This window comes from Desmodus rotundus, chromosome 11 (assembly GCF_022682495.2).
Source record: "Desmodus rotundus isolate HL8 chromosome 11, HLdesRot8A.1, whole genome shotgun sequence".
In the NCBI taxonomy this organism is placed as follows: Eukaryota; Metazoa; Chordata; class Mammalia; order Chiroptera; family Phyllostomidae; genus Desmodus; species Desmodus rotundus.
Genome location: NC_071397.1, coordinates 10,902,152 through 10,921,815, shown reverse-complemented (window position 1 = coordinate 10,921,815; position 19,664 = coordinate 10,902,152). Strand labels below are relative to the sequence as shown.

Below are 19,664 nucleotides of genomic sequence, written 5' to 3'. Positions count from 1 at the left end.
GCGATGCGGAGTCCCGCTGGCGTACCCCTCCCTATTCTGTAGCCCACAACAGAATCACGGCACGTTGTACACTGGTCTGCAAGTGCCTGCTTTCAACACAGAACACTCAGAACCATGAGGTCAAGGCCTTAGAAACATTATTAAACCTGTGCTGACTGCTCTGTGTGTCTGTGCCTTCTTCCCTCCCACCCTCAACTTACTTCCTTTCTTCACCCTCCTGCCCACCTCATTCCCTCTCAAACTGATTCCATCCAGGAGTGTCCATAAGCAATCAAAATTAAGTAGCTTCAAGACAACAGATCCCCAAATGATACTCTGTAATTCAGAATAAAGAGGTTGACAGCACCCTGTAACAAGAGACACAGATGACAATGTAAATACCTGTTTTTCTCTGAAATACTAAATGAGGGGTGGGGCAGTAATTAAGCGGGAAAGGTACCAAGAGAAAATGTCAAATGCAAAAGGATGATATGAAAACTGTGCACCAGATGTTTCTAAATATTTAGAAACAATATAATCAACAAAGCTAATACACAGGTTTCCATGATAACTCTGAAATATCCACTTCAATGCATAATATCTCATTTAAAAACAAACATGTCGATCTCCACGTTTTATGTAAAGTTAGAATATATAACATCAAAAATAAAGTGTCCCTCAAAATATAAAGTACACTTCTACTGGAAAAATATTACTTCATACCCTTCCATTTCCAACTAAGTTTATTAAAAGTCAAATAAGCTTTGGGGAGGGGGAAGGAGGAGGACATGTTACATGTGTGCACCTTCAGTGAGATTAATCTAAAACTAATTTAAACAGCCCTGGCTGGCGTGGCTCAGCAGCTCGAGTGCCGGCCTGCGAACCAAAGGGTCGCCAGTTCAATTCCCAGTCAGGGGACATGCCTGGGTTGAGGACCAGGTCCCCGGTTGGGGATGCACAAGAGGCAACCACACACTGATGTTTCTCTCCCTCTCTTTCTCCTACCCTTCCCCTCTCTCTAAAAATAAATAATTTTTTTTAAAAAAATAAAATTAAATAAATATAAATAAAGCTCTTTAAAAACCAGTCATATCTTCAGCATTTTGTAAGTTAATAAGCTTTCATTTCTCTGTAGCTCACTTGAATAAATCCATGACTATAAAGTAATATCCTTTATAAAGCAGCCACTCTCCTCTAATAGATAATAAGTCAAAGTGAGCTCCACAGCAGCGATACACCTTCTAAGGATGAAGTCAGGCAGCACAGTATGGCAGGTAAGAGTAAGTCACTCTCTACCCAGCGTGGACACCCGGATGTTTTGAGCTGATGCCAATGACCTAACGTCTACGTCTCCATTTCTCCATCGGTGAACTGGCAGCCACTGCTGAAAGTTACTATGAAATTCAAATACGACAATGTAGCCCTGGCCAGGTGGCTCCACTGGCTGGAGCATCGTCCTTGTACCCCAAAATGTTGCAGATTCGATTCCCAGTCAGGGTGCGTACAGGAGGCAACTGATCGATGTTTCTCTCTTCCCACCCCACCCTCAAAGCAATAAACATACCCTCAGGTGAGGATTAAAAACACTAATACTAATAGGAGTAGTAATAAGATAATGTACATGAAAACCCTTAGCCACCAAGTGACTGGCACGGACGGAGGAAGCAGTCAGCAAATGTTAGCTCTGATTACAATTGTTTTATAGGCACTAAGAGTTGAAACATCTTGGCTCTCCTCTCACATAGACCAAGGGATTAAAAATGAGGCTTTAAAACCTTCTTTAAAATTCCAGCTTTAATTTAAAAAAAAGGAAAAAGAGTTGTTCCTTACTTTAAGTGAGTGGTGCCTCTTGCGGACCACCAGGCCAAGCAAGCTGACGGGGGCGCCTGTCCAGCCCCGGCAAACTCCAGCGCCGCCCGCACAGCTTCTACAACCCACCAGTGCCCGTGCCCTCAACCAGCAGAGCCCGCTTAAGTGGCGCAGACCTCTGGACTTCGAAAGCCCCCAATGACTGTAACAGGCAGTCAGGAAGGACAGTCCTGTTCCAGCCCCCGTCGTGACAGAAGCTCGACAGCAGCCTTCTCTTAACTAGACCCGCCAAAGAGTCCTCATTGCCAAACGTAAAAAACGAAACCCATGGCCTGCATCAATTTCCTCACGCCGTAATGCATCGAATTCTAACACTAACATCTGACACTCTAATTACATGTGGATTCAAATACACATTCCAGAAACCTTAACAGCATAAAATTTCAAATTAATGCATAGTTTTTTGTTTTTAATTAGTTGCACAAATTATCATTTTTGTTGGTAAGATAATTCAATTAGCTATGTGCTGCACTGCATGGATATTCAATTTCTACTCGGGTGTGAAAACATAACACTTCCTCTCAGAAAGTGTTTAAGTAGCCATCCCGGCAAACTCAGCACGACTGGTAACTTGTACCGGGGACTCTCCGCCTCAGACACAGCTGGGTCATTTATTATCCCCAACTACCGAAGATTTTGAAACTGCAAAGTTGCTAGCTTCCCTTTAATGCCAACAATTATATTTAATTTAGCTCAAGCTCTACATAAAATCTTCTGGCTCAAATATTGTGCCAGGATTCCAAGTAAATATGGAAATAAATTATACCTAAAAAATTTAGTCAACTATATAGTCACTAAAACTATAAAGAAGAAATGGAATACAGCTTTTAATATTCCATTTTAGCTTAGTTATCGTACATTTGCCATCTGACCACTAAAATGTGAAGGAACGAAGGCGTGAAGTTACAAAGCAGCCACGGGGATGTGAAGCACAGCGCAGGGAATACAGTCAACAACATTGTAGCAACTGTGTTTGGTGTCAGGTGGGGACTGCAAATACTGGGGTGGGGGTAGGGGAGAAAGTGATGGAAAATATACGATTGTCTAACCACTATGCTGTATACCTAATACAAAATAATACTGACTGTAAGCTGTAACTGACAAAACTTTTAACCTGAAGAAAGATACTGAATACTTTGTAAACGCTCACCCGGTGACTGCTGGAACTTCAGGACATGCCGGGACTGCCGAGCGGCGGACTTCCGCTTTCCTCAAAGACGGCGCCTCTGAGCGGAGTTTTCTGAAACTGGCCTGGTCTGGCAGGCGGAGGCAGGACTACATGTTTTGGGGTACTTTTAAAGGGGGCGGGATTTAATGGCAGGCTTCTGCCATTATTCTAAACCTGTACGACCTTTAAATAAACAACCCCTTTCCTTTTACACCAAACTCTTGCCTTGGGAGCCACGCTTCCTAGCAGCAGGCGATCGAACCCCACGGCTGTTCTGGAACACCACTGGTGGGGTTCTATAACATAAGCACTAAGTTTCTAATAATCTTCAATAAAGTTCACTACAACACTACAAATTTAAAGTAGGACAACACTCGATGTAATTAAAGCTGACTACATCCAAAATGAGAGAGTAAAATTCAATTTAAAAGAGGAGATGAATAAGAACATATCTACATGTAAATGTGTACGGAAACCAAGCTGACAAATTTCATGCACTGTAACTCTGTTTTACATCGTGTCTGGAATTTGCTTCAAAATAATGGGGAAGGGGAAACTGAAATAAAGGGGCTGTGTGAGATGACAACTGTCATAGCTAGGTGATAATACATGAGCACTCATTACACTAGTCTACTTTTGGGTATATTTTTAAATTCCCATGATAAAAAGTTTTTTAAATTCAAATTCAACATCTACTCTAAAAGCTATTTTAAGACTGTACACCACAAACTATAAAGCTTCAATACAATGAAATATAATGTAGGCACTAAAATGTGCAAGTATTAAAATGTGTCAATTATTTCAACACCTCAAAATGTATATATGAAATGTTAAATTAAAATCCATTTATACTAACCAAAATCAGATTGAGTCTTAATCTCTCTCCTAAGATCAACCATGTCTCAAAATTTCAGACAGTCATCAAAATTGATAGAATAAAAACTTAGCCACCCTGCTGTTCAAGGTAAAGTTGCTTCTCGATACCTCGCAGTATCAAACCAAGTTTACCCCACTGAGATAACACTAAGGATGGTGCAAACCTGAGAGGCGTGGGAGCAAACTCCCATTTACTAAAACCTGCTATCTGCTAGGCACACAATGTCTCACTTAAACTTACGTTATCTCAACTCTCACTTCCATGAGACAAAAACCATGACCTACTCACATCTTCCAGGTGAGGAAGTTTGAGACCCGGAGAGGTGCTGGGCGACGAAGCCCTGCAGTTACGGCCTGCTCAGAGTCCAACACACACACGGCCATTCCACTGCTGATAAAACGGGAGTCCTCCCTGCCTCAGCCCCCGAACTGCGAACATGCCTGAAGAAATTCGAGCTGTGGGACCCAACAGCTTAATGCCACCAGACAGTGCCCTGAAAACAAGTTATTCTAGACACATGCAAACAAAATCTTGATTGATTGCCCTGACCACCATCTTTCTGATTTAGGTATTAACCGATACATACCCATTTACAAGAATTTTGACACTTCAGAAAAACTTTTACTCTCCCCGGCTTATAATTTTAAATTCATAATTCTGTAATTCTTAACAAGCTGTAAAACTGTAGGAAAACAAACATCTCTCAGAAAGATTTTATGGAGGAAAAAAGTTACTTACAACTTTTTAAGAAGTTGGGCAGAATATAACTTGTGTAATTATTTGGAGATTTCACCAAAGCTAATCTTTGCCACAGACTTTAAATGAGAGCAAGTGATCAGGTTTCTTTTTATTTTTTAATGGTATTTATAATATTATACTATGAAATGAACAAAGCAGTACATGATGATCCCAGTTTGAAACCCCTCCCTCCTTCCATCCACACACAGATGTGTTATGTGTAGTGACCCTTCCCCTTTCATATCTAATCTTATGTATGTACTCACATATCTATAAGTGTACATATGTACATACACACGCCCCCAAAATGTTACAATGACTACGTCCAGAATAGATGGTAGGCTCTTTTCTTCATTTCTCTTTTAAAGTTTTCTACAGAGTACTGGCATTATTTTTACAGAACGCCCTATAAATGTTATTTTTTAAACGCACAGAAAAGAAACTGTCTGGAAAAGGCTGGCCAGAGACCGCTGGAAAACTGATGGTCCCCAGGAGATGAAGCAGCGGAACCGTAAGTGTTTCCTCGGACCCTTACAAAGGGGGGCTGTGTGGGGCTTATAAAAGTGTGATTGTTACTTCCAAACTCGCTGAGTTTGTTAAGGTTACTGAGCCTAAGCAATTCCAAAACAAACACATGATCCTTGGGTCTCCAATACTGTCTTCAGTTGAAGTCTGTTACTGCGAGGCTCAGAAACATCAGGCGCATCCCTCACTGCGACTCTCGCTTGGGGGCCCGTGCAAAACCGTCTACCACTGGAAAACAGGTTTAAGGACACCCAAAATAAATACAGAAGCAATGGCAGCTCCACTTCGTAGTCCATCACTCAGCAATATGACCCTGTAGTACCAAAGATGTGGTTCAACCACCCAAATGTTTACAAACAAGAGTCCCTAAGTGCCTCTCCTTTTATCTCTATACTGCTTACTGGCACTAAGTTTTACTAGCATATTATAGAATTGTACCCCTTAAACCTACATAATTTCACTAGCCAACGTAACCTCAAAAATTCAATTAAAAAAAGCTTCTATCAGCGAACCTTCTCTACACTAAGATGCGGGTCCAAGTACGTGATTATTGGCAGCACCCACCAGCTGGCAACCGTCAGGTCGCACCCCTGCAAAGCAAGCTGAGCAGTGAGGCAGAACCTTACTAAACACCTTTCCAAGCACTGCACCGACAAAGCGATACCAAGAGCACTTGACGTCTGCACAAGTTAGGAAATGAAAGAAACCGCATGGAAGACACCCAGCTGAATGCTGAGGCATAGCAGAAACAACACAGCTGTACCCAGGGTCTCTGGTCCAGCTCTGGAGTCCTTGCTACAAACAACCAAGACGTCTGCCGATGCCTTTGCGGGTCATGGCAGAGCAGAACTTAAGACACAGAGCATCCAAAGTACTCTGAGCTCCTCTCCTGCAGCCCCTGCACACACACCCCACCCCCCCACACAAGGGAATGTAGAAGCACAAGCCTGCTGACACGACATACAGTCCTCCACCCACAACTGCCCACCAACTTAGACCTTACCCTAAATTTTCTCTCTGTACAGTACTGAGGGAGTAGTTTTCCTGTGTAAAAATATCTGACTTTATAATGAAAGTCAGAGAAAATGAGAGCCATTACGTAGCCGACTTTGCTGAGACATAACCACCCCCTAAAGGCAGGGGTCCCGTCAGAGTTCTGCAAATCCACTGAGAAGGGCTTGGAATGTGTTGTCTGTGCTCCTTAAGTTCCTCTCCTTCCAGGAAGTCACTGTTACGTAATACTTCTCGACTAAGTGCCTGTGCCAGTAAAACACGGGGAGGAGTATTACTGCTGGACCCAGCTTCCACCTCCAAGTAAAGCCTTTCCATTTTCACAGCTAACATGACAAAATCTACTTTCCAGCCAAACTTCCTCAACACAGCAGTTTAGATACTATTTCAAATACTATTAAATTTAATAGCAGGCCTAAATTCAGACTTCTCATTTCACTTTTGCACCTACTGGAAATTATTTCACTCAAAATAATTATGTCTTCAGACGATTTCCTATTTCCACTTAAAGTGGAAACAAATTAGAACACTTCAAATTCTATTTGCACTTCCCACATACAGTAATGACTCATTTATCTGGCATCGGGAGAAAACGAGGTTCTCCACAGTAAGCGTTTTCCAGATAAATGGAGTCCACGGGAGCGGAGAGCCCAGCTGCCGGATCCCTGCTGCACCCCCGGGCCTAGAGCAGGGGCTGGCACACGGTGGACGCGATAAATAAAGCACTAAAGCTCTTTTATTTTTAACCTCTTGGTGAAAACTCTTCTCCCATTACAGCCATACCTCCTTTAAAACAAAACAAAACATGGCACTCAACAGAAATTAAGCTTTTCTTATTCCTTTGGACTATCTCTACAAACCACCCTCCCACCACACACACACCGATAATGCCCTAAGAGAAGCTATTAAACTTCACAGGGCTTTTTGCCACCATATTTAAATGGCAGCAACATGCTATGCTTTCTAACTTTTCCTTTCCTGGTATTAGCTGTCACTTCTATTTACTGTTGCTGCCTTACTTTACACACAAATGTCTGGCAAGGTTCTAAAATTAATCCTGGCCCTGGCTGGTGTGGCTCAGTGGATTGAGTGCCGACCTGAGAACCAAATGCCGGTTCGATTCCCAGTCAGGGCACATGCCTGGGCTGCTGGCCGGGTCCCCAGTTGGGAGCTTGCAAGAGGCAACCCATCAACTGATATATCCCTCACACACTGATGTTTCTCTCTCCCCCATCCCCTCTCTCTAAACATAGATAAAACCTTTAAAATTAATTCTGCCTCCAAAGCAGAATAAAATATATGGACTTAGTTATAATTCAGAAGTCTTTCCCACTTACTTCTGACCTGTGTCTACATTCTGATTCTATTTAACAGACTCCCTGCACCACCCACCGCATTCTACATAAAACCTGAGATGGTTCTGTAAATTTTAAATGAGTACCTGAAGGATTTTCATTTAAGTTCTAAGTTGCAAATATTAATCACGAGTAATGAATGGCTCAAAGACTAGGCTAGCTCCAACGCAAACCTCAGGGTAGATTTTTCTAACCCACTTAGGAGACACCAAGCACGACAACGCTGGATTCCGTCTCGCTCGATACGCTGCGACAGGGCCGTAGTTTATTTAAGTGCACTGTCCAGAGCTCACGGCAGCAAGATCAAACACGCTGCCGGCCTCGGCGCGCTGCGCTCGCGCAGAAAGGCGAGTGGCCCTGGACCTGGAGTGGGAAGGGCAATTTAAGTATAGCACTCAGTTTATATAACTGGGCTCCTTCCCCACAGCAAGCTCCGAATAATGTTTGTAATTTAGCAATCAACTGAAATGATGAAAGAATTACCACAACTGAAATAAAATATTTATGTATTTCAAACCAGCAGAATTGTGTCTTCAAAAACTAAAATAAGCTAAGACAAACCTAGTTCGGAATTAGGGATGGATACAAGTAAAATGGGGGATTTGTTTATTTGGGTCTTTAAGTCTCTCTTTTTTTTTTAAAGATTTAATGAACTTTCATTTGAAATAAGCACAGTTTACTAAATTGAAGGATTTGATTACATAGTCTTTAAAAGTAACTAGTTGGGTAAACAATATCCAGGAGTCAAGAAAATAAAAATTACTTCAAACTGCATTGTGAATATTCTTCCAAAATCACCAATACTTCAACGAAAATAGTTCGACGGAAGATTCCAGTTCCTGGTACTGACCTGAACAAGGAGGACCACATGTTTTTAATGGTTGCTCATAAATGACCCAAATAAATCTCCAAAAGAACAGCAGTGGTTCTTTCTGTACTTTTCCCTTCAAAACTCCCAAGACCAATTCAATGCAGAAATAAAAATTACCGTACCTCAGAGTACCACTCAATTCGTGACACATCTATTTGCTGTCACGAAAGCTAGAGCCGCAACGAAGTAAATGAGGTTTGGAGAAAAACTTATTTTTATTTTTTAAACAGTACAAAATATCTTTACCATTCGGGCAGATAGAGTATACCCACCTCAAATGAGAAGATTTTCAAACCAAGGGAGAGACCTAAGTATTTATATATGTTACAAGAAAGCTTTCCAAATAGCTTTCCAATCAACTATGATGCTGACCTTAGATCAGAATTACACTCTAAACTACCATTTATAAGAAATGAAGCCTACGCAACAGAAAACATAACTTAAAATTTAACCACTGATGTTCTACTTTCCCTGACTCTGTGAACTAAAACAGAGCAACAGCACACCCTGCTGGAAGTTAGTAATACAACTGGAGGAACCAACAAAGCTGGATTCCTAACATTTCGACCAAGATGAGAATTACTTCAACAATAAACTCTTAACTTCCCACTAAATGATAAAAGAAGTTTGTGGACATCAGCCATTATGTGTCTATACGGGTGATCTTAAGGATAAAATAAAAACTCCAAATACTTTTGCCCTGAATGGTGAGGCTGAGTTGGCTGGACATCATCCACAAATCAAAGGACTGTGGTTCAATTCCCGTCAGGGCCCAGGCCTGGGCTGCAGGTTCAGCCCCTGGCTGGGGTGCGTACAAGAGGCAACTGCTCAGTGATTCTCTCCCTCTTTTTCTCCCTCCCTACCCCCAGCTCTTAAAAAAAAAAAAAAGTAATTTCAAATAAAAAGATACTGCTTTTTCTTTTGGGGTGTGTCTCCTCAGGCAAGGGCAACAAAATAAAAAAATAAGCAAATGGGACTACATTAAACCAGAAAGCTTTTGCGCAGCAAGGAAAGCCATCAACAAAAATGAAAAGGCAACCTACTGAATAGGAGAAGACATTTGCAAATGATGTATCTGATAAGGGGCTGACTTCCAAAACACGTAACTTATAAAACTCAGCATCAAAAAAGCAAATAATTAAATTTAAAAATGGGCAGAGACCTGAACAAGCACTTCTCCATAAAAGACAAGAAGGTGGCGAGCAGACATATGAAAAGAGGCTAAACATCACTAATCATCAAGGAAATGCAAGTAAAGAACACAATGAGGCATCACCTCCCCTATCAGAATGGCTGCTGTCAAAGAAACTAGCTTCGGAGAAGATGTGGAGAAGAGGGAACCCCTGTGCACTGCTGGTGGGCTGGTACATTGGCGCAAACGCTACGGTAAACAGTATGGAGGTCCCACAAAAAATCAAGAAAAGAACTACCATACATTTCTGCAATTTCAGTTTGGGGCATTCATCCAAAGAAAATGAAAACACTAATTTGAAGAGATATACACACCCCTATGTTCACTGCAGCATTATTTACAATAGCCACGGTATGAAAGCAGCCTAGGTGTCCACCCACAGACGAGTGGATGAAGACGATGTGGTGTACATATACACATAAACACACGTATGTAACACTGTACATACTTCACATTGTAATACTGTAACTCAGCTGGTAGAAAAGAATGCAATCTTGCCATATGCAAGAACACAGATGGACCTAGAAGGTATATGCTAAGTGAAATGAGTCAGAGAAAGACAAACACTGTATCATTTCACTTACATGTGGAATCCAAAAAACTAAGCAAATGAACAAAGAAAACAAACAGACTCATACAGAGTACAAACTGATAGTGGCCAGAGGGCTGGGCGATGGGAGGATGAGCAAAAATGTGAAGAGGTACAAACTTAGAGTATAAACAAGTCACAGGGAGAGCAGAGCCCAGGGAGTACAGTCAGGAATATTACAGTAACTTTGTACAGGAAAGATGCTTACTAGACTTCTCATGGTGGTCGCTTCGTAAGGGATATAAATGTCAAATCACCATGGTGTACCCCTGAAACTAATATAACATTGTGTGTCAACTATACTTTAATTAAAAAGACCTTTACATTCCAGAATGAAAAAGACACTGCTTTTTCCTATTTCCTGCTCATTTCCCCAGCCCCACAGCCCCACAGCCCCAATCACCCCAGTAATTTTACCATTTTTCATTTTATCCCTTAAAGTATTTTCGAATATGCTTTCTGTAAATGAAACTGGTAATCACATAAGTGAAAAATGAGGCCATTTTCTGCATGTGATTGCATGAAGCACCCCTTCCTTCTTCTCATTCCAACTTGGCCTCAGAAACATCCCTGAAGACCACCGTTAAGAATCCACAAGACAGCCTAGTGGTCCATGGACCACAATTTGCTTTCCACTGGCAAAATGCCTACACAGATTCTGGAATTCAAAAAATGCAGACAATATTAAGAAACCACATGTCATGAAACTCCCACGCAGTACACTTCAACATTCCCCAAGACATGAAAAGCCATGGAAGCCGTTGTCTATAGATAACCCAACTTGGTGCTCTCTCTGTAACAGACTCACAGGAATCAGAGGGTGAACAAAAAGGCATCAAAGTTTTGTAAATGTGCTCTTTTGGCTACAGAAAAAAAGCCCGTTGGTACCACTGAATTCCCTTCTTAAAGAAAACAAGCTACTCCAGCATTGCTCCACACTGTTATTGAGTGACTGGTGCTAACTTCTTGGCTCCTTGCTCCCACATCTGACAGGTTCCGATTGACCTGTGGCCAACGTGGAGTACGCTCTTCATCACGAAGGCCAGCAACTGCCAATCCAACGAAGACGGAGGGCCAGAGAAGATCAAATACTTCAGTGTCGTTTTCCCTCAAGAACTGCAAAGGTCAATTACCTCGGGTCTATTTTTCTGAAGTTTCCAGGAGTATTACTTGGTTCATTATTTCAAAGTACATTCAAATTAGAATGTTAAAAGGACACCAGCCCTGGCCAGTGTGGCTCAGTTGGTTGGAGCATCGTCCCATTTCCGAAAGGTTGCAGGTTTGATTCCAGGTCAGGGCACATACCTAGGCTGCAGGTTCAGTCCACAGTCCGGGTGCTTACAATCCCCAGTCTGCGCACATGAGAGGCAACCAATCAGTGTTTCTCTGTCTTACCAGCATTTCTCTCTCTTCCTTCCTCTCTCTCTAAAAGCAATAAAGAAATGTCCTTGGGTGAAGATTAAAAAAAAAAAAAGGATACCAACCTCAAGCCTCTTTTCCAGTGACTCAATTCGGTCTTTTTTGCTTGCCAGATTGGCCCGTGTGTAGCGGCTCTGCCCAGGGAGATACAGAACTTGACTGTAGCATTCTTCCCACACCTGGTTATAGGCTTCACTTGAGAGTTCTCCATGGCTCATACCTTGTTTCACCACCTCCATCTCCTGTACCAGAACATCCTGGGCCTGTTTAAAATAGTAATTTCAGTAAGTTCGAGTACTAGAAATACTTGCCATCAACAGGCAGCTTTAAATAAAAGACTAGTTCTTCCTCCTCCTTTGGGCAAAGGCAAGTAGTTCTGGTTGAATGGTTGTTTCTTGGAAGGGGAAAATAATACCTAAGCGAAATGAATAACGAAGCCTGTAAGTTAATTCACTCTGGTCGGAAGGGCCAAACGTCCACGCACCCCGAATAACATAAGCATTCTTTGCCTTCACTCATTGTAATAGTAGCGATCATTTCTCAGGTGTCTACCACGTGTCAGGAACTGAATTTAACGGTTTCACCTACATTATCTCCAAACACCACAACCACCTTAGAGAGTAGCCAACATCAACCTTGTCTCAAAGGCGGTGAAACTAAGGCGCAGAGAGATTAAACGCCTGTTCAAAAGCACATCGTTAGTAAGCAGACAAGGGAGGATCGTGCCCAAGCCAAACACCCCCAATACTTGCATGTCGTCCTTCCACTCTGCCACCCCTCCCTACACTTAAGACTTCACGGGATCGTGAAAGGAAACTAGGCCTTTTTCTCCTCGGAAGGAATGTCCCTGACATTGCTAGAGAATGAGACTGGGGGACACAAATCAAATCATGGGGGTCAAAGACCAGCTTCTGTTCACTACGAAAGAAACCATTTAAAATGACAGAACAGGGGTGGGAGGGAGTTAGACAGACCGGGGTTCAACAGCAGCGTTAACACTTTCCGTAGTTGCCTGAACTTGCCTGCCATCACTGAGCCCATTTCCCACCTCCAAAACGGAGTAACACACATGTCGCATGCAGCCCGGCAGCAGACACCGCCTATGGGAGCACCACCCGGACTTTTTCTAGCCCTCTGCTCCATGGCTCATGAAAAACCGAGAACCACTTCTTTGTGCTTTATAGAAAGCTTTCCATCATTCCAGTAATATCAGAAAATAAAGAGGTCAAACATATAAAACTAAGAGAAATGGTCAACATACAAGAAATTTAAACAAAAAATATGAAAAAATCACATCTACAGAAGATAAAGAATGGATACTTTTAAATAATACCTCAAGGGAAATAATGAAACCAATTTTAACATATTTAATGAAAGTTTGATACTTTATTATAAGAGAAATGGTATTTCACTCTGAAACTGTTCATAGTAAAAATTTACAAGTTCACCTCTTACAATTAGTAGGAGAGTACAGCTAAGTTATCTTAAGCAGATTTCGTAAAGAAATCTGTTAAGTAAATAGCGGCTTCAAATTCTTTTTGAAACAAACAGAACTATAAATAAATAAATATGGAAAAATATTTAAACTAATTTGTAATGGTTTCAAACAATTCCAAAGCACTTCTTACAGTAATTATTTTCAAAAGTTTTATTAGAATCTATCTTACAGAACCTCTATCAGCAACAATACGATAAATTTAGAAAACCTTATTTCCTAAATGTCATCTTCCCCTCATTCTTTTACTCTACAGGAAGGAAACTGTTCAAGTATCAAACTCACAATCTAATTCTCAACCCCAGTTCAATGATTAAATGTACTGACCACAGCACAGGCACCTCATATCTGTCAGTTTCCCACAGCACTTACTTAAAAGAAGTAACTCAAAGTTACTCCGAAATCAGGGGTAAACTGTTAAAATATAAATCTAAACCCTCCTCCCTTTCTCTATTTGCTAAAAATCCTATAATATACATGTATCACTTATGCCAGAAGAAAAATACAAAGGAAAAGTACAGGAAAGAAAACAGAAAAAACAATCTTATTCTGTTTACTCCCAATGATACATTGAGCGCACTCCAATCGATGGGTCTATGGCTGCCTGTCAGGGTTAAAGACTAAAGGAAACAGGCTTTTAAGCTAATGACCACTCTGCTTCCAGCCATGAAACCAACTGTGTTTTCTTGTGCCATTGTACAGATTTCTGTTCACAATCTCAGCTCTTTGCTCTATCAGAGTAGAAAGAGTAACACACATAGAGGAAGAGGCAGGACAAACTTTACACACAAACATATTTCTTTCTTTACCCAAAAGGACAGGAGGAAATCATGTGAGGAAAACAAAATCAGTAAAAACTATTTCCTTTCACCCTGACCAGTGTGGCTCAGTTTGCTGGGCATCACCCCACAAAGCGAAAGGTTGCCTGTTCAATTCCCGGTCAGGGCACAGCCCTGGATTGTGGGTTCGGTCCCCAGTTGGGGCGCATGTGAGAGACAACCAATCGATGTTTCTCTCTCACATCGAAGTTTCTCTCCCTCTCTTTCTCCCTCCCTTCCCCTCTCTAAAAATGAATAAATAAAATTTTTTAAATACATATATATTCATTTCCTTTCTTTGAATAAGTAAAAAGTTTAATCTGTAAACATTTTTAATATATTCTTTTTTTTATATATATTAGTCTAAACAAGTGAGGTTTAAGTGTTAAAGGCGTTTAATTCTATTCGGAGATAGCAGAGTTAAAGAGAAAACGGCACCCGTAGCAGCTGCCGATCAGGCAAACGCCCACGAAACAGGACACCTTGCCAACAGGGCCAGCGACTGACCTGATGAAGGTCTGTCACTGCACTCGGGAGCAAGGGTGTAAAGTCCTTTTCTTAACACTTCATATGAACATTTATCTCTTAACCATGTATGTCAGTTGTTTATGAATATCAGTGCAGGGAAAGCAGTTACCATTTGTCCCTGATACACAGTATCAAACAAATACTTGAATCTCAAGACAGAAAGGTTCCTGCTCAATCATACCTTTTTCAGCTCTTCTTTAGAGAACTTTTCGTAAGGGTTATGCTCCAGATAGGCAATGTGCTCTGAGTTATTGGTAGCAAACCCTACAGTTTTTCCTTTTTTATTTCCAGACGGTTCATAAGGGTGATGTAGAAGGTCATAATGAAGCATTGTGATCATTTCTTTTTTGATTAGTTCTTCACTTTTCTGTAGATCTGTTAAAGGTGGTTCTACATTTAAGGGTCTTAGAATAGTTTCGTTTACCTAAAATTGTAAAACAAATAAAGTTACCAAACACATCGCTGCCATGTACTAACATTATTACTTGCTCCAGCATGAATTAAACAGCAGTTACACGTTTTTAAAAGAAATCCCCTCCCCCTTCTAAAATCTTATTTGCACCAGTGACTGCATCTGGGAACTGTTTTACTATATTCCAAAGAGTGAAGAGAATTTTGTTTTATGGACTTTATGAATGATGTAAAAAACATCAACCACATGAAAAGAAACTTAAAACTTCTAGGCCGAAAATTCTCACACTTACTTCTGATGGTCTTGGAAGATCTTTCTGGACAGCTTTGTGCATTCGTTTCATTTCCTTCACACGCTCTGCATCTCGCATGGCCTAAAAAATTATGTTTATATCCATTATTGCTGTTATGCAGTATTTAACACATTTCAATAAAGCCGGACACTTTGTAAGAGCATGTGTATTGAAGAACTAGAGCTGCAGACATCTGTAGGTTTGCAGAAAGGCAACGTAAGGCAGCAGAAGTTAATCTATTCACTCTCGCAGTGAAACAGAAACTAAGAACTTCCAGTGTCCACTGGAGCGTTCTCCAAACGTCCGCGGCTGGGTCCATCGGGTAACTGTCCTTGTCTTGTCTAAGTCGGAACCCTAACTTGGAGGGGACTATTCCTCCTACCACACAACCGTTTTCTTTCACCCCAAAGCTACCTTTTTTAATTTAAAAATCCAGCCAACGAATGTGCTGTTTCCTGATTCTCAAATTATGAATAATGTGGGATAACACATTAGAATTTCACACCATTTCTGAGTAAATGTATCTGTATCTATCTCCAAGTAGCTAAGAGGACTGAACACAGGAAGTATTATTATATTCCCCACCAAAAAGCACATTCATGTGGTTTCCTCTGAAATATGATTCCATTGATGCCATTCTCACTCCAACCCCGTTAATTATTCAACTTCTAAAACCATCCTGAAACAGACTGAAGAAGAATTCCTGAAAGGGGTCACACGATCTCAGTTTTACTTCAAGTTCACCACTTTCCAGCCCTGAGACCTGGGAAAGTGAACTTAATTCACCTGAGCCTGTTTCCTCTTTTCTAAAATGAAGCTGGCACCTATCCTGTATACATCACCAGGTTGTCATGTCCAAGTGAGAAAGTAATTAGCTATAAGATATGTTGGTACGAAGTGTTACCATTATTATTCTGGCACTCTCTCTCTAAATTCCCAAATCCACACTTTTTATTAGTTCACACTGAACTCACACCATTTACTCAATCAGTCCAAAATGTACTTGTTTTTAAGACTGATCAGTAACACTTTTTCTTGGCTAGAGTGATAAGCAATGTCTAAAAGACTACTTATGTGTATTTTAAGGAAATATAACGAATTTGACAAAAGATATTTAAATTGACATACACATATACATTTTAAGAATGCTTATCCAGATATTCTGAGTATATTATTAATTATGTGAGTATATACTATTAATGATGTATACTGGTAATTTACTTTAGGACAATGTTTTTAAATATTGAAAAAAACTTTTGAGCAGAGATCCTGAGATATTTCATGGCCATTCTTCATTCCTTCAGCCTACTGACACATCCAGCAAACTCACACTCCCTTCCCTTCCCTCACAATCACTGACCTGCTTTCGTGCGTCCACGTCAGCAGCATCTTCAATGTACGTGTCATCTATCTCACGGTCTTCCAGCTCCTTCTCAGCGTTTTCAGGCAGCACAATTTCAAAGTCATTCTTGGGGGCAGGAAGGCCCATCAACCCTAAACGGAGGTGTTCACGAGACTCTCTTTCCTGTAGAAAAAAAAATTGGTCCTTCTGAATTCATACACTTTAGGTATGCAACCGATAGTCTATTAAGGTTTCTAAAAAATAATTAGCCTAATTTTAATTCTAGAAAATGATCCCCAACTTCAGAGCTGAGACAAGTTTTTAAATTTCTATCTCCATTTCTTCCCTGCGTTAAAATGAATCAATTTAGAATCAGTGAAGTTACTCTGGGATATTCTCATTTGGGAAGTACTTCTGCAAGGAAAAAAAAAAAAGTCCTTCAGGATTTCCTCAATTTGTCCTTGGACTAATAAAAACCTAACCTGAAAAGATGCCTGAATCTGTGTGTGTGTGCCCATGTGTGTATTTTTAATAGAAAGATTAGATCATATGTGGGCCAAAAAGCAGCCCATTGTTCAGGAAGGCAACTGCCTGGCTTCCAAAGCTTTCCCCAGTGTGTCCTCGGGCCCCCTTTCCATCTCACTCCCCACTGCTCCATCATGCGAACGCTAGGTGTGAGGGTCAGACGAGCTGCCAAGACGCGCTCCTTGCTCACTCAGGCCGTGGCCTCCACCCGGGACGGCCGCCACCCTTCTTCTGAGCACTCCCCACCAAGCAAGGCTTTTGGAGTACCCACCTACAAGTGCTATTTCTCTCTCTGGCCACCCTAAAAGCACGTTGGTTTTACTCCAAGAGCTTACTTTGTTCTTACAATTATTTTTTAAACTGGTTTAGTACTGCCAATCTCTCCGGAGCATTAACTTCTTTAGGACAAAGAATCACTTTACTCAATTTTGGATCCCCTGAAGTATCCAGACCTGTGCTTTGCGTGCATGAGGCTCTTCAGTTGGCACTGGTTGATGTCAATTCTGGCATTAAAACAACTCTACCTGAATCTACACATGAAGTGAGAGTTTGTAAACTGAAAGCAGGTCTGCATCACTGGAACTCATTAAAAAAGTAAGTATTTCACAATGATTTTCTGTGACATCAGATAATAAGGCCTAACAGAGATAAAATAAAAACAGTAACAGGGGCAGAGCAAAACTGCAACTTTTTGTAATTCCTTTCTACATCATCATGCAAAGCATATGAAAGAAAACTTCACTAATTTCAGCAACAAACATCAAACTGATTTGACTTTGACGTCTAGACTGTCCTTGCAGAAGTACAGAACAAACAAAGGAATTAAGGGTCAAAATCTAATTTGAGGCATTCAAAACTATTTTACAGAAATAAATTTTTAAATAAATGTATCATTCAGACAGTATGTTAGTAAATGATAAAAAATTAAAATCATAAAAGACACAAGGAGAATTACTATAGACATAATCAATATCCACAAACACATTAATAATAAAAAAATAGGCATATGAGATCAAAAGTTTCCCTTCTTAAGTACTGGTAATCATTTTCCTTTTCTGATGTCCATAGATTCTTAAGACACATGTGCTGTGCACTGACCGGAGGGGAAAGGGAAGTTTAACTCGGCACCCGAAAAACACAAAAACAATTTTTTAAAGAGCAGGCAAAGGGAACTGGCAGGTACCATCTGCTTCACGTAGGAGGGATCACTGTAGTCCGCCATTCCATCCTCAGGGTTAATGTTTAACTTGTCTCGAAGGGGAGTTCTGCCCGGGGTGGAGTTGACAACCGGTTTGGGAGTTGTCCCACTCCGGGGAGTCAGCCCTTCAGATCCGTGAGAGGGAGTCCTAGGAAGACAAAAACTCTAGTTCATAAAAGTGCTGCTTTTATTTGTATTGTGCTTTCAAGTGTTTTTCACATCAATTATTTTCCAAGGCAAACAATAAATAAAGCATTCCAGAAATTGTGTCTCCTACCTGGTTTTAGGTTAGAGCTCTAAGATAAAATAAAGGGTTGGCCCTGGCCAGTGTGGCTCAGTTGGTTGGAGAATTGTCCCGTAAACCGAAAGGTCACGGGTTCAATTCAGTCAGGGCACATGCCTAGGTTTCGAGTTTGGGGCACATAAGAGAAACAATCAATGTTTCTCTTTCACACTGATGTTTCTCTCCCTCTCTCTCCCTTCCCTCCCCTCTCTAAAATCAGTAAGCATATCCTTGGGTTTAGATAAAAAGTAGTATCAATAAAGGTTTGGCTCAGCTAGCTTAGTACTTATAAATAGTATTTTTTATTTTAACGACTTCAAATAAAGACATTACATTTGACGTTTCTTGCCTTTATAAACTAGGTCCCTCGAACATTATCTCAACTTTTTCTCGATGCTTAGGGTGGCTAAGAACACCCAGCGGCCAGAGAGGAGAGCTACCACAGTCGAAGACCCCAGGTTCTCTGAGTTCCGGGTCTTCGTCTTTCCATTTCCATCCTCCCTGTCTCTACTGGCTATCCCATCATTATCCTCAGTGTGCATACTCCATGTTGCTCATTTCCTCAAATTTTGTTTGGAAGCGTATCTAAATATAAATGGTTCTGAATGACAGCTAATAGAATCTCTTAGGAATAAAGTCCATAGACTTTGCAACTTAAATTTTAAATCTTCAAAGCCTTTTTTATTTTGGTTGCTTACTTCCTGTATCTTGGGTGTGTTCCAGACAGGTGGTGTGCCAGGCAGCTGTTCCCCAGAGGTGAGGTATTATCGTACAAAACTTGGTCCCTGCCCCCAAGGAGCCCACCATGTAGTGGAGACACAACAAGTGCACAGGAAAAGGGAGTCAGGCTCTCATACAAGCCTTGCAAGAACTGCTGATACATGAGCACGTGGCCGCTCACGGTTCTTGCCCCTGCTGCAACCTACAGTTGGAATGGAAGCTTCCCGTACTAAGCAACCAGGGGGAGGACATATCCTGATGTTTAAAGTTAAAAGAAACCCCAAATATTTCCAACCTTGAAAGGCTCATATTCCATTTAAGTATGATTTGCTTCTATGATGTCTGTATCTTAAAAATTCTTTTTTAAAACACAGTAGCTTAGAACAAAAGAAATGCAAACAGATACTAAGCCCTAAATCTAGTTAATGATACACACAAGGAAGTCTTAGGTGTGATAT

General features: G+C 41.0%; 1 protein-coding gene across 1 annotated transcript in view; it reads right to left on the bottom strand.

The window, feature by feature from the left end:
* Nucleotides 1-19,664, bottom strand: part of CDC5L (cell division cycle 5 like) — a 52,800-nt gene that overhangs the window by 8,243 nt on the left and 24,893 nt on the right. The window contains exons 10-14 of the mRNA XM_024557756.4: nt 18,189-18,351; nt 16,499-16,663; nt 15,139-15,219; nt 14,616-14,858; nt 11,659-11,856 (exon numbers count right to left, since the gene is read on the bottom strand). Coding sequence (XP_024413524.1) covers nt 11,659-11,856; nt 14,616-14,858; nt 15,139-15,219; nt 16,499-16,663; nt 18,189-18,351 — 850 coding nt within the window. The remainder of the gene's footprint in view (nt 1-11,658; nt 11,857-14,615; nt 14,859-15,138; nt 15,220-16,498; nt 16,664-18,188; nt 18,352-19,664) is intronic.